Source organism: Copadichromis virginalis, linkage group LG9 (genome assembly GCF_057382275.1).
Source record: "Copadichromis virginalis isolate Kocher_CV1m ecotype Utaka linkage group LG9, C_Virginalis_male_GT1.1, whole genome shotgun sequence".
In the NCBI taxonomy this organism is placed as follows: domain Eukaryota; kingdom Metazoa; phylum Chordata; class Actinopteri; order Cichliformes; family Cichlidae; genus Copadichromis; species Copadichromis virginalis.
Genome location: NC_140626.1, coordinates 15,495,023 through 15,510,747, shown reverse-complemented (window position 1 = coordinate 15,510,747; position 15,725 = coordinate 15,495,023). Strand labels below are relative to the sequence as shown.

Sequence of the window (15,725 nt, the reverse complement as noted above, 5' to 3'; positions counted from 1 at the left end):
TTAAATATTGTCTGACAAACCGGTCCATGGCGCAAAAAAGTTTGGGGACCGCTGCTTTAATGAATACAACACTGACCAAAACAGCGATTAGCCACAGTGGCTAATTCCATCTTTTCAGTCTACTTTTAAAGTATTTTAATTCCAATCTGTCATTCACCTTCTTGGTCCTTTATAATCAAGCCAAAAAACATTCAATTTATACCGATTTAGAGCGAAAAAGGCATCAAAATGTTCTAATTATGAAGGTTAAACTGCGACATATTTTCCAGTTTTCTTGAGAAATTACTTAAGCATATACAGTGGATTGTTCTGCTAATGGACTCTTTATAGGATTTCACTCATTAGCTGGTTGAGCCGACTGGGAAAAAAAAAAAGGGGGGGGGGGCATTGCTGTTCCCTTCTGCAGATGAATGCAGTCACGCAGAGGCATCTTGTTGAGTGCAGAAGTAAGTGAAGAGCAAAGCATGTTTGCAGAGGTTATTATGAAGACAAACTGCTGGTATGAGTGATGAGTAAAAGCTTAATTGGCATCCTATAATGAGCATAATTATAAAGTCAATACACATTAGAAACTTATTAAAACAAATAATTGACTAACAACTTCCAGGTCAACAAAGAGCAACAAGAAATTAACGCACTAATTAACTCAAGGCAGATTTTTAAGACAGAAAATATTACTAAAAAAAAAAAAAAATCAATCAATCAAATATACATCCCCAAACAAGTGAGTATGGAGCAGACATTTACCCGCCTTTGTCTGGAGGATGATGCACATTTACCACTATTTAACGTACCTATCATTGGTTAATAAAGTCATTAAGGATTCATTAAACAATCCCAGAGTTTGATCATTTCCTACTGGGCATAAAGGCAAAAGAAACTGAACGACTGAGCTTTTTGTAGATAAAATGCATTTTACTTGTTAGATGAGCACGCGGCTGGTGGGAGTTATAGTTCCAAAACACAGCAAAGTAAGAAAGTGAGTCATAAAAGAAAATCTATCTCAGTGTGTGGAAAAATAGCCGATGAATCACTCGGACGCAACTCCCCAGTCAAATTTTCCTGAAATGCAATATCCTTTTGTTCTTTAAGATGCTTCTGTCTCACTTATCGCGCCTTTAACACAATAGAAGATGGCCTCTGTATAGAAAATGCTTTTAGCCTGACTAAAATAATGCCCTTGCCCCCGCGTGGCACAACTTCAAGGTTATGAAAGGGTGATTTATTCATGGCGTGTCATACCTCTTCTCCCGGGTAGATGCTGTGGCGGATCCCTGTACGTCTGGCCTTGGCACTGCACTTACACAGGGGACCATCATTCATCTGGACAGAAAGAAAATACGTAAATCAGACAGAACTGCTTCACTTGCCATGTATAACACAGGGGCTGCTCAACATTTTACATCTCTAAACTGCAGACTCCTGACCTTTATTTCTTTGCTGCAGTTTGAAGTTTTGACTTTTTAAACTTCACTTTGTGACACTGTCTCCGCAATACATATCCTCACAATAAAACTGCTGGCCTATAACTTTATTACACACCGTCTTTCCATCAAGTGGAAATGACATTTATTCAAAGCAGAAAGAGGAAGCGTGCAACTGACATAGAGACGAGACAACAATACCCAGAATACCTAAAATGTGAAAGTCGGCTGTCCTGTCACCGCAACCAAAAAGCCAATAAAGACCCAAACCAGGAAACCTGTGAACCAACCACGTTCCATTGACACGAGGGTCACGGCAGTTTCAAGTGGTTGGTGGCAGACTTATTCACACATCAGTAATTTCCCTTGCAGTAAAGATGTAGCTAGGTGTATTCAAAACATGAATTAGCGTGGCATTGTTCAGTGCTCTGGTGCCTGGATTGAGCCACTAATGAAGCTGTAGGATTGTGTTACTCTTTCTGTGGATACTAGAAGTCCAACCTGCAGGTGGAAAAGCAGATTGTTAGATTTGGCTGGTGAGTCTATATATCTGTTTTTTTATGTCCCACTGAAATAAAAGTTATGGCTCTTTTCACATTTATGTAGACAGCAGCTTCAAAATAAATGCCCAGAGGCTCTGCTGGCTGCTGAGTTTGAAGACTTCTTTATAGAAGGACTTTGGTTGTATGTGCTGTTAGTGGTTTCTGATATTTACAAAAAGACTTTAGAAGCCAACAGGGAAGAAATGGAGTCCTTACTGTAGCTACACTAGATATTTATGGCCACAACAATCAACTCTTACATTCTGCTTTTTTCAAATGTTTTTTGCAGTCTTATCGAGTTTGAAGTCTGTTGTGGAGTTAAGTAATGTGCAGATTATCCTCAGTTCCAACAGCATAGCTGGTACGGTTTCTTTCTTCTTTATTGGATTATTTAAAGTCAGTATTTATTTTACCTATGTGGATCTAACACAGATGAATACTGGACTGCAATGATCATATGGATGCCCTACAGCCTTTTTGACAAGCTTTCTTCTACTCGTTCTTCTTCTACTCTTTGATTACAGAGCCATGCTGTTGTAATACACGTGGCAGAAATAAGTCAGGCTTTACTGGACAGCAGTTTATCTACTGTCTTAAAACTAGTATATACTCTCACAGGTAACTTTATATGGTATATAAAGTTACCTGTGAGAAGGTTACAAGCAGTAGAGCATAACTGTTCTACTGCTTGTTATGCAAACACCTAGTGAGCCAGTGAGATGGCAGCAACTCAGTGCACTTAGGCATTAAGACATGGTCAAGATCCTCCGGTGAAGTTCAAACCAGCCACCAGAATGAGGAAGAAAAGGCAGGCTGGTCCAAGTATTTCAGAAACTGCGCATCTACTGGGATTTACCTACACGACCACCTACAGTGTTTACAGAGAATGGTCTCAACAGACAAACTATCCACTGAGCAGCAGCTCAGTGAGTTGACAAGAGTACATCAGTAACTTAAATAACGCCTCCTTTTAACCAACGTTTTCAGAAGAGCACATGTCGAACCTTGAAGCAGATGGGCTACAGCAGCAGAAGCCCACACCAGGTGCCCCGCTCCTGTCAGCGACGAACAGGAAACTAAGGCTACAATTCATACAGACTCATCAAAGTTAGACAACAGAAGACTGTTGTCTAACTTTGATGAGTCTGTCTAGCCTGATGAATCTCAATTTCTGCTGCGACATTTGGACGGTTCTAAATTGAATGAAACAGGAAAGCATGGATCCATCTTCCCTTGTTTCCGTTCAGGGTGGTGGTGGTGTACTAGTGTGTGGGATATTTTCTTGGTATCCCATGATGACCACAGTGTACCCACCTTCTTATGGCTGCTTTCAGCAACATAATGTGTCATGTCACAAAGCTGAGATCCTCTCAAACTGGTTTCTTGAAAACAACAGTGTACTCAAATGCCCTCCACAGTCACCAGATCTCCATCTAATAGAGCTGTGGTGGAATGGGGGTTTCACATCACGCATGTGCCACCAAAAACTCTGCAGCAACTGTGTGATGCCATCATGTAAATATAGATCAAAATCTGAGGAATGTTTTGAGCACCTTGTTGAATTTATGCCACAAAGAATTTAAAGACTTCTACAAGCAAAACGGGTCCAGCCTGTGTGGAACTGCGAGTGCATGTGTCAGGAAAATGTGTTGTTGGAGACACCTAGTGTTACCGCACCATAAAAACAGTGGTTTGGCAGGTGTTTGACATGCTTCGATGTCTGGTCGAAACACACATAAAAGTATGTCACTGAGATCAATGAAGGCCAAGATCAAAACCAGGTGGAGTCTGACCTCTGAGTATTGTGATGATGGCTCATGGATTGGATATTCAATCTTTTTATATAAATAAATACCAGTTAAATGGAGGAAAAACACCAATAATAACTTAGTAATTCACACATTTAGTAACTAAAATATGGAAGTGTGATGTTAAAACTAAATTACTGTTATTTCCTAAAAAATATAATATATTATTTATGTTGTCTGATGAATTTATTTCGTTAAGTGAGACATACATAAACGTATGTGTAGACTTAGTTAAATCTGACAGATTAAAAAAAAACTGAGATTGCAAAGTCATATTTTGCTGATGCAAAATTCTGCTTGAGGTTTTAATTCAGGATTACTTGAGTGCTTTTCTTATAATGTCTCTGGTCTAACGCAAAGTGAGGTCTCTGCAGTTTTCCTGCTTTTATTCACAATGCAGGGCCAGTATCAAGTCAATTTCACATTGCACAGCAGGAGCCAGCACATCAGATTACATCTAAGCGCTGGAAATAGTCTGTTTGGTTTTGGAGAGGGTTCTTCCTTGGTAGAGAGTACAGGGGGGCAGGAGAGTTAACATCATCAGTTATCACATAGGCATAAATCACCGGGACTTTGATCTAGAGAGCTGGCAGGTTAAGGACCATTTAATGTCTGTTCTGGCTGCAGGGGACATCTGCATTCTCACTTGTTTCTCTGCGGGGTGATGTCTTTGAAAGTTCTGGGCTGTAGTGCACGTGTAAAAAAAATGTTATTTGATTGATTTACTTTAACTTTTAAAATCATTGATTCAAAAATGAATATAAAGTCAGCTGTTGTCAAAAAAACCAAATGCTTTGGTTAAAGGTTTCAGCCTGTCTGTGCAGCTGCCTTATCGTTCTCACATCGACAGTATGTCTTCCAGTATTTCAGGAATGCTTTCAGATTGAGATATTCCGTATGATTTAATACTTTGTCGGGCATGAATTCAAGAGGTATACACAGAAGATAGAACAATCTATCCTCGGCATCCTTTTGTTAAGACACACTAACCTCCCCGGGGTCATTGTACCAGAGCTCCTCGTGCAGCCGGTCGGGGTGAGCTTTCTTCCTTTTGATCTCAGCGATGACATCAAAAACCTCTGAGTCAGAGCTGCTGGAGCAGGTGGTTCCTTCGCCTTCTGACTCACAGTCTGAGTCGCTGCTGCTGTCATCTGAAACCACAGTGCAAGAAGGTCTTTAATCATGTGAATGCTACGCGGCTAACGATTAAAACTAATTCGGCGAGCCGGAGCTGGTCGAGTGGTTAAGCTCCTCTGCTCAGCTGTGCCCTCGCAAAGTATTACACTCACAAGGCAGAGTCAAAGTAAAGTAATCTGTCAAAATGCTTTAAAACTGCGCGCTCGGGCTCTGCCAACTCTTGAGGAGGAATACTCACCCTGGCTGTGTAGATGACACAGCAAACCTTAAGATCTGTTACCCAATTTGCACTTGCTTAATCTTTCATTATGCAAACAAATAGAGTTTAGCATGACTAACAGCTAACTGTGGTGGTTTCGTTGTCTAAACACTGTTGTTCATAACAATTTCCAATTTTCATGCCAGTTGCAGTCTTTAATGCATCCGTGAGATTAAAAGCAGGGTGCACTTGCCAAAGTTGACATCTGGCACTTGTGTTTTCTCTCCTCCTCTCTCACTTGTCATTCTCCCTCACCGAAAACAAACCTCAAACCAAAATGAGGATTATAATTACCATTCTGCTGAATGGTTTGTGGCCCTTAGCTAAGCAGAGTCTTTAATTCTTATCAGCACTTTAACTCGAGTGTTTGATTGAGAAGTCGGCGCCCAGAGCAGCATATTTAGCAAATTGGATCTCCCTGAGTGAGATTTATATTATTGCGCTGGTGAAATAGACAATCGGGCTGACAGCCCTGCAGATAAAATCAGAAACATAACTTAATCTCTGTCTCGCCCCAATGCACTGCTGAGAAGATAGCAAGCTTTTTTTCCCCATATCAATAAAAAAGGTTGTCAACAGATGTTTTAGCTGATGGCTTTTATTTGGTAACACAAGTATGTGCAGGCCAAGGGTTTATTTAAAGACGATCATACATACATACAGTCACAACAGCAGATATTAAACATTGCCAGTTACAAATGATGAGGGCAGTGTATGTAAAATTCTCTGTCTTAGATGGCTCTAAACACTCAGTTTCAGCAAGTTTTTTTATACTCTTGGCCCTATATGATGTCATTTAGATAGGAAATTCCTTATATGGCCATCTCAGGTAAATAAGCCCCGCCTACTTGCTGTTCAAATCTTCCTCTGACAAAGGGCAGCCAATCAGAACAAAATGTGGAGCTTGAAATGAGCATAATAGATCTCCTTTACAGAATTAAGTTTAAAGACTGAGGTTAAAGCTAAAATATAAAAATAGCACAACTAACCTGGGTCCTCGTCCAGTTTGGTCTTGGGCGGCTCCCATTTGGGTCGAGCAGCCTTGGCTCGCTCCTGTCTGTTTCCCAGCTCTTCCTCAAAGCGCTCGTACAGATCACGCAGTTTACTCGTTCCCACCACTGTAGAGTCTCCCTGAAATACAGCAGTTCAAATGCAACAAGCCAAGTTTGTTCAACTGCTGAAAGTTAAATGGAAAAGTTGTAGACTGAGAAAGGATTCCAGGATCTTTTAGTCAAACTAACATTTTAATATTTAATGGATATTTCAGTCAGAGCCACTTTAGTCGAAAGAAAATTATAATTTCCTCCTGTGCTCATTGATTATTATTATTATTTATAGTGCAGTATGCCTCATGTAGCTCCCACTCTTAAGTGAAGCCTAAGATAATGCATCTCTAATTAACCCTCAAGCAACCGAATCTAAAAGAACTGAGGTTGGGGTGGTGGTCATACAAGTATTCCTGTATATTTTATACTGATACACTGACTGTTTATACTGTAAACTATTTATACAGCGCTAAATCACAACATCAGTCGCCTCAAGTCGCTTTATATTGTAAGGTAGGTCCTACAATAATACATACAGAGAAAAACCCATCATATGACCCCCTATGAGCAAGCACTTTGGTGACAGTGGGCAAAACCAGGCTCAGGGAGGGGTGGACATCTGCCGCAACCGGTTGGGGTGATATCTTTCCATTAAATATTATACCAATGGGCCAGTTCATATGAAATGCTGTCTGGTGGTCTCTGGATCATTTGCCCTGTTTTGTAGATGATGTGGTTCTATTGGCATCATTGTGAGTAGACCTCCACTTCATACTGTAACAGACTGTAGCCAAGTGTAGAGCAGACAGGATGAGAATTAGGACCTCCAAGTCTGAGATCATGGTTCTCAACTGGAAAAGTGTGGAACTGCTGCCCCAAGTTGAGGTATTGGTTTGTTGTATTGAAAAGAGAGCAGGCCGTGAAAGCTATCGGTTAAAATTCTACATTTTACTCTCGCCTATAGCCAAGAGCTTTAGATAGAGACCAAAAGAATGAGATTATGGGAATAAGCGGTGGACACGAGCTTTCTCCATATGTGTCTGCTCCTGCCATAGAGACAGGCTGAAGGGCTTGAAGTAGAACTGCTAGTGCTCCACATTGAAAGGAGCCAGTTTGGCCATTTGATGTAAACGCCCACTGAGGACCTCCCAGTGTAGGTGTTTTGGGGCAGACCCAGGACACACTGGAGAATCACATCTCTATGCTGGCTTAAAAATGCCCAGAAAAGATGGAGGAGGTGGCTGGGAAGAAGAAGGCCTGGGCATCTTACTCAGACTCCTGCCCCCACAACCCAAACCCTCAGAAACAGCAGAAAATGGATGGATGTGCAGATGGATGTAAAGTTGTAGGAGAACAATGACAACTGATGGAAGGAAACCTTTTTATTATTAAAAATATAATAAAATCACATAGAAATATCAGACTATTCTGTCAGTTGAATTTTAGACTGTGCACTCTATACAAGACATGCTGACAGGATGCACCAGCTGATGAAGGTTGGCATTGAGATGAGATGAGCTGGTGTGGTGGGATTGTAGCTGAGCTTGATTTTGTGGGCTGCCAGAACTAAAACTATGTTTACTTTTGTGTGTTTTTTTATGCTTTCACTGGAGACGGTTCTGAGCAAAGAGGAAATGAGGACTGAGCCAGAGGGGATGACATGCAACAAAGAACCCCAGCTGGACTCTAATCAGGAGGATTCTGGGATTACACGGTCAGTCTCAAACCCACAGGCCTCCAGGATGCACACTGACTTTTTAAAACTTAAGCACAACTATATTTGAGTTTCTTTAATATACTCACACTAACAGTCTATTGATCAAGACAAAATGTGAAGTTAGGTGGTATAACAATGTCACAAACAAAACTGCAAAACATACTTATGCCTTTAAAAGAGAAAATGATCTGCTTTCCAATAGAAATGTATCTTAAATTATTACAAAGCTTGGACCACTGTGAAGTGTAATCGAAGTGTAAGTGCAGTTCTACACACATCTGGCACAGCTACAGTAATTGACACCCAAAGGTAACATCCTCTCTGTCATAACAGAGACACAGGAGAGCTAAATCTGTTTGTGAAGGATGCTTACAAGTAAAGTTGGGTTCCCGCTTGACATTTAATATCACTTCAGTTTTCCTTTAAGGACAGGTCAAGTGTCTGCCAGAATGTGTAATATGTGGGGAGAGAAAGGAGCTGAGGACACCAAGCATTAGAGACTACGGATAAAGGTCAGCGAGGAGAGAGGAGAAAAAGTAGGTGTCAGTATCTACAAGATCCAAAGACTTCAGAAAAGCATTTGAGAAGGATTTGCTAAAAGAAGAAAAAGTGGCAATAAGATGTTATTTGAGTGTCAGCTTAACTGACTGAAAAACATACTGCTACAAAGCCACCAATCCAAAAAATATCACAAGTAAATATACGAAGTAAAAATACATAAAGATCTATGGTACTTTATTTACTCACAACACATGTAAGTGCATAACTACAGATATGCACGCTTTTGTTAGGTGTTCATAAATGTTCTGCTATGTTGGGTCTTCAAGAGGATATGGAATGTATCGATATATGCAGGGGTGCACATAAGTGGTCCGCAGGTGAGCATTCGCTGTCAAAATAAAAGACGCGCACCAGATAAGAAGTTGCAACAAGCGTTAGTGTACATATGAAAGGCACTGTTTTTGTCCGCTAGAGTGGGATTTTCATGGCATATTCTGCACCACATCTCTGTGCGTTCATCATTTGTTTGACTCAGCCTTAGTGCGTGAGGTTTAGAGATACCGGCTAGATATAGTCTGACTCACTTCAATGGACAGCTTGAGCTATGGAACAGGTCCTCTGGAAAGGGGCTGGACTCTGTTCCAGTCTGTAGTCGTCCTCAGTGAGAAACTGTGGGTTTACCCTCGTGTATGCTGTGAACAAACGTCCAGGGAAGCCGGCCTTCTTAAAGACACTGGGTGGGGTGCTGGAAAGTGCTGCAACTGGGGACTACCTTTTTCTACTGGGAACAGTATGAACCAGAGGGAAACGGCTTGCTCGGTCTGAACATGAGGAGGTGGCCAGTGGGGAGAAGGGCTGAGCTTATCTGCTTAGACCCTATGGTCCAACCAACAGAAAATAGACAGATGGATGGTGTGGCAATGATGACAGAATAAAATGGGTATTTAATAGTTTTGGTGTTGATAAGCTTATTGAACTGGTTTCTAAAGCTTAGAAAGGACAGCATGTCAAATTATTTCTTAAGTATTTATAATTTATGGTACTCCTTTTGCTCTGGTTTCTTGTTATTAGTCTGTTGCAAGTCTACTTGGGGTGGGCACATCTTTCAAAAGCTATTCTTTAACACCACTGCAAACAAAATTAGTGTAATGGCAGAAAGAAGATTCACAAAGTTTCCTTTTAAGAATGTAATATAACCACTGAACTACTGTCCCCTTGTTCAGGCAAGAAAGACAAATATATTGTTAGAGTTACAAATCAGGAATTTAGCAAATGTTAGCTTTATGAAAAAAGAAAGATAACAGTACCACTTGGTCCATGGGGTCATTGGAATAGTAGTTCTCTGCGTGGGTGCACCGAATCCAGGCAGGTTTCAGCAGGTCTTCCTCTTCTTTCTCGTCATCGCCCTTCTCCTTCACTTTTTCTCGCTCCCTGTCCCGTTCCCTCTCTCTCTCCCGCTCTCGGTCTCTGTCGCTGAAGGCTTCATCAGAGTCTCTGCTCCTTATGGCGGAGAAGCTGCGCTCTCTGCTCAGCCCCGAGGAGCTCTCTGACCTCCTGTCCCTCTCCTCCTCCCAGCGACCACGTTTCCTGTCTCTGCTCGTTGACCGGCTACATACGAAAAGGAAAAGTCAACATGAGACATGAGGATAAATCTGAGTTGAGGTCTCATGTTTACACTTGCTCATTATATCAAAGAAAATATATTAATACTAGAAAACGGCAAGAAATTAATAAGTTAAACTGTTTGTATGATACTACTTTCCTTTGCTTGAAAAATGACCTCTGTCTAAATAGAGCCACTGCTCAAGAAACCAGTTTTTTCTGCCACAGAGGTTTTTTGACATGATTCATTACCAGTATGGTGCCTTCAGGTTTTGATCTTAGGTATCATGACTTTGATTTAAAGTAGATATCCATGAATCTTTACTGAGGTCTGTCTCTTTTCCTCCTGCTTGACAGCTCCATCTTCAACATCCTTTGTCCAGTACATCCACTTTCCCTCCTCTGCACAAGTCCAAACCCTGTGAGCCTCCAAACCGCTCAACCCGAGCGGTCCCTCTGATACACTCATTTCTAATCCTGTCTATTCTGGTCACTCCCAATGATAATCTGAGCATCTTCAGCTCTGCTCTCTGTCTTTTTGTCATCTTGTAAAACTCCCCTTTACTTTTGCTGCCATCCTTCTGTTGCAAATCACCTCTATCCACTCAGCCCTTCCTTCACCTCTCTTGTGCACAGTCTCTTGCTTTGAAATCTTAGGTAGGGCTGTTCGATATAACGATATGTATCAGATGACGATATAAAAACGTCTATCGTTTCCTATTACGCAATCATTTGTTTTGTGGTGTCGCAAAATAAACTGTTTACGGCAATATTTTTTCATCGTTTTAAAGGTCACTGTAGTGACTATATTAATTTCTTAAAGTTCTCTCTTTATCTTATATTTAATATAACCACACTACGGACGGACAAGCGCCTGTTTTTATGCGTTGTGGTTAGCAACAACGAGGGTAACACCATGGGTGTCTGCTTGTTTATTTTCTACATAAACCTTTCACAATAAAGCTCAAGATCCTGTTGAGACTTTTCAAAATAAAGTGAATCACGTGAAAGAGTATGCAGAGTGTTTACGGATGAGAAGCAAAAAAAGAGCCGCCATGGCACATTTTAAAAATGTGAAACATGTTTTCAAATCAATAAACACCTTCAGGACACTCTCAAACAGTGCTGGAGTAATAAAACGTTTGTTGCAGTCAAAACAGGAAGTAAAGCAATGGCAGAGATTTTTTTCTATGATTCAAGGAAAGAAAAAGCATAATTTCTTCTCTCTATATAATCTGAAAACATCTTCTGTACTGATGTGTGAAATGCTGGTTAAAAAACAACTATGAACGCTTTTCTTTCAAAACCAAGGATTTTTCTTTGTGACCTTAAACTTTGTCTATTACAGATTTAAAAGGTTTATCGATGAGTGCTATTTCACAACAGCTGCATTAAGCCAAACAAAGCAACACGTGTACCTTCGAGGCCTCTTTCTGTGCCTGTCGGGTGACTGGGATCTCCGACTGTCTCTGTGCCGATACCGCTCTCTGTGAACAGACAGAGCAGTTAAAAGGAAATCATTTCACTGATTGATTTCATTTGGCAGAGCGTCGTCTGTGTACCTGCTGCGATCCCTGCTCCTGTGTCTGGGGGGAGTCCGGCCTCTGTCGTATTCAGACCTATACCGCCCACCCTCTTGCCTGCTGCGCCTGTCTGGACTTCTCCCGCGGTCCTTCCTCTCTCCAGGAAATTCCATTTTGTGCCTGTCGCCGTGGCCTCCATAGCCAAAGCACTTCCGCCTGTGATCATCGTGCCGATACCCTCTTTCTGGGGACCTCCTGCTGTCCATGGGCTTCTCGTACTTGTACTGCCCCCCATGCCTGATGCTGTGGTCTGCTTGAAACTGGGTGTTGCTTTGGGTGTAGCTGGAGCTGAAGGTAGGAGGAGGGAATGGAGGGTGAGGAGGATGGGGGTAGTTCATGGAGTACGGAGCGTGGTAGTTCATTGATTGAGAGGCCATGGGGGGAGGCATTGGGGGGTGTGGTAGCGGCGGTGGGGGCACAGGAGGCATCATGTAAGGGTGGTAGGCATTTTGAGCAGACACCTGCGCCCTTGGAGCGGGACCACCTGCGGAGCCGGGTAAGGGAGGAGGTGGAAAGTTAGGTGGCGGTTCAGGGAAGCCTTGTCGGGTGGGGGGCTTCGAGAAAGGTGGGCGCACTGGGCACTGGTTAAGAGAATTGGAAGTTTGGGATTGAACTGGTGGTGGATACTGCATGAAGTCAGGGTGTGGAGGCATGTAGGGGGCAGTCTGCGAATCGTAACGGTAGGAAGGAACTGGAGGCTGGGGAGGGGGCGGCCTTATGTTGGTGGGTCTGTAGTTCTGGTTGGCACCGTGCTGGCCAGGAGGCACTCCTCCCCGGGGACCCCCACGATCCTGATGGAAAGACATGGCTGTGGACAAAAGAAGACAATCGGGTCAACACAACTGACATCCACCTGCGAATGAGACACATCTGAAAATCAATCGACTGACATGAAAGCTTTAGTTTCCACTCACAGGTTTCAGCCTCTAAAGCCTAACCTGTCGCTGGCGTCAGACAGGTTGTTTCAAACATGTGTAACTCCTGAACTATTTGCTCAATTGAAATAATTCCAGTGGTTCCTGAAAGCAGCGACTCTGCACTTTTATTAGTAGTAGTATCGTATCCCTGCCTGGGATTAGTGTAACGACCCCGAAGATCACTGAAAAAGCACAGAGTTGATGCTTTCGGGAACCATTGGACTTTTTCAAATTTAAGTATTCAAAAAAACATTTGTTCCGCCCAAAATAAACATCAGACCAGAAAATCAGACTTTTATTGGCCACTAGTATTGGCTCACAAAGTGTAGTGACGGCCAGAAGTTTCGGCACAACATTTGTGTTGCATACTTTGACAAGTCAGTTTTTTATTTTGATTATTTAGATTTATTTCTTTTTTTTAGATCTCTTTGATAAAGTGAAAAACAGTCATTAGTATTGTCATTAGTTTTAAATACTTTGATTGGCAAATAAATCAGATTTGTTTAAAGAACAGGACTAGCCCCAGATTCTCGATCAGATTACAGTATGGAGAGTTTCATGGTCATGGACCCAAAATGGTAAATTCATGATCTCCAAGCCCTCATCAATTTAGCCTAGTGACATGGAGCACCAAACTGCTTCTGGATCAATGGAAGAAGATGTTTTTCTTAAAGACAGTTTTAGTCAGTCTTTACTCACCATGGGCGGAAAAGCAGAAGCCCAAAAAAACTTTCAAGTTCAAGCATTGATAAGGCAGGAAATGCCATCAGTCAGGATTTGGCTCATAAGCCGATATCCAACATGCCACAGAGAAATCCAGAAGTTATGAAGAAGGTGGTTCAACAGTTTACATTTTTTTTGCATCAATTTGATTTTGTTGCCAATAAAAGTCACTGAAACATATGAAACGTGTGTTTTTGTTCTTTCCCAAATCACAGAAACATGCAAAAAAGAATCTAAATAAAAACTGAAGTGACACAAACAAAAAACTGTGCACTGCCAAAATTTCCGTGCACGACTGTAATTTATTTACTGCATAAGCTGCTAAACTATAAGAACGCCAACGTATAAGTAGAGTTATATTTTATATTATAAATCTATATTACAAAATCATTTGTGTCTAAAACTATAATTAATTTAGTACACCAGTTCTTCTTTACACTTCCCTCTAAATGCTGCAAGTCTCTCAGCTAGAAAGAGCGAGGGTGGCTGATGTCAGGCTGCAGATGGACGTTAAAAACAAATTCTTTCCATTTAAAGTTCCCAAACAGTTCGATTGCTGTAATTATTTTATTAGTATTAATTATTATTATTATTATTATTATTGTTATTATCATTATTATTAATGTGATGCATCCTGTAAGAGCAAACTACTCATTGGGGAGGGTCTCTTTTGGCCAGTTTGCTTCACAGGAAAGATAATACTGGTAAAAACAAATAAGATATTACCTCGCTATTTTTTCATGGTATCGTGATCCTCGTGTTACGTATTATTTCATTAATAAATATCGCTTCCGTTCATTAATATTCTTAGAAGGTTTTTTTCCTGCTTATTGGAGAGAGTTAGGAAAGAGTTCGAGCCCAGCCTAATGCTGCCTGGAAATAAGGACGGGTTCGCAGTTTCTTTAATATTGTGATGATTCATTTAACACTAGTATTGGATCAGCAATCAGAAAAGCTTAGTAAAGGTTGGGTCGGTGCATCAAATACACTGTCACACAATGGTTGTTTTTAAATTGCCCTTTCTCTACATGAACAATCTCGCTCAAGCTCAATCTCTGGACGGACAAACGAAAGTCGTAGATTTGTGACCAGCACTTTATTCCCCTAATGTGTTAATCGACGCAAATGCGTATATTGAAATCTAATATTGTTGTACATATACGGAACTCTGAGCTTGATATAATGATTTTGAAACTTAAAATAGCGTTAGCGTCTTATAAAAAGCCAAATAAAGGCTAAGAGATAGTAAAGGTTTTCACAGCTGAGCACCGTTAAACGAGCTGCTTGCAATTACGAACTCCACCTAACCAATACAAACATAAAACGCAGAAAATAACCAGCAGCAGCCGGCGTAACGTAAAGGTTAAAGGAGAAGCGAATACTCTAATTTAAGAGCATTATTATCCTATGCTAAGGTTGGATAGACGGTAATGTTAGCAAGTTAGCAGCAACAGCATCATGTCAGGATGTATGAAGTTACCTTCAAATCGAGGAGGGCTAACAACAAAAGTGTGTCATTCCTGTTGGTCAAAAAAATCCAGAAATTCTAAATGTTGGTACTATATTGTTATTATTATATTTTAAATATTTGTTAGTAGAAGCTATGCAATACGGCTAGCTACCTGGTCACGCTTTCGAGGTGCCCGTGTTTCAGGTCGGGACGTTTAAGGAGACGGACACAGATGAACCAATCGAATTCATGGATTTGGGGTTGTCCAATAGAACTTTATAGTTTTGGTGGGTTCCTAACGGCGTCGTGGTAGCACACAAATAAATTAATGAATAAATACGTTTTTCGCATTTTAGAACCATTTCGAGACTTAGACTTGGTCTGTCTGTGGCTTATAAAATTAACATTTATGCTTGCGACACAAAATGAGATTACTTTTAGGAAACGTGTGTGGTGCGTAATTTAAACCTGAACTATGTCTGCTAGACCCAGTCTTGCCTTTAAATAGGCACAAAGTCTAGGCCATCATTTTTAGCTCATGGCCCACATACAGCCTACTAAATATATATACCATTTAAACATTGATCATGAACAGAAAATACACCCACATCACTAAGTACACATTGCTACTAACTAATGAGAACTGGTTTAATTCTTCATGGCATTGATTCAACAAAGTTCTGAAAACATTTCTCAGAGATTTTGGTCCATAGCATCACACAGTTGCTTCAGATTTACCAGCTACACATCCGTGATCTATTCACACCAAGTCCCAAAAGTGCTCTATTGGATTGAGACCATTTGGGTACAGTGAACTCATTGTCCTTGTTCAAGAAACCAGTTTGATATTATTTGAGTTTTGTGACACGATAAGTTATCCTACAGGAAGCAGCCATCACAAAATGGCTACACTGCGGTCATACAGGGATGGACATGGTCAGCATCATTACTCATAGAATGCTCAGCTAGGTTTACAGTGTGCCAAGATATTATCCCCATACACTACCAGCAGTAGC

At 41.1% G+C, this 15,725-nt stretch overlaps 1 protein-coding gene across 3 annotated transcripts in view; it reads right to left on the bottom strand.

The window, feature by feature from the left end:
• The window catches only part of drosha (drosha ribonuclease III), a 143,619-nt gene extending 128,682 nt beyond the window's left edge, over positions 1-14,937 (bottom strand). Inside the window, exons 1-8 of one of the 3 annotated variants that reach the window (XM_085467944.1) lie at positions 14,882-14,928; positions 14,740-14,779; positions 11,599-12,427; positions 11,455-11,523; positions 9,742-10,042; positions 6,160-6,301; positions 4,765-4,925; positions 1,243-1,323 (exon numbers count right to left, since the gene is read on the bottom strand). In XM_085467944.1, the coding sequence (XP_085324070.1) occupies positions 1,243-1,323; positions 4,765-4,925; positions 6,160-6,301; positions 9,742-10,042; positions 11,455-11,523; positions 11,599-12,425 (1,581 nt within the window). In that variant the 5' untranslated portion in view covers positions 12,426-12,427; positions 14,740-14,779; positions 14,882-14,928. Of the gene's footprint in view, positions 1-1,242; positions 1,324-4,764; positions 4,926-6,159; positions 6,302-9,741; positions 10,043-11,454; positions 11,524-11,598; positions 12,428-14,739 lie in introns of all 3 variants that reach the window. The other 2 variants (XM_085467946.1, XM_085467947.1) reach the window with 2 other exon arrangements.
• Positions 14,938-15,725: the final 788 nt, after the last annotated feature.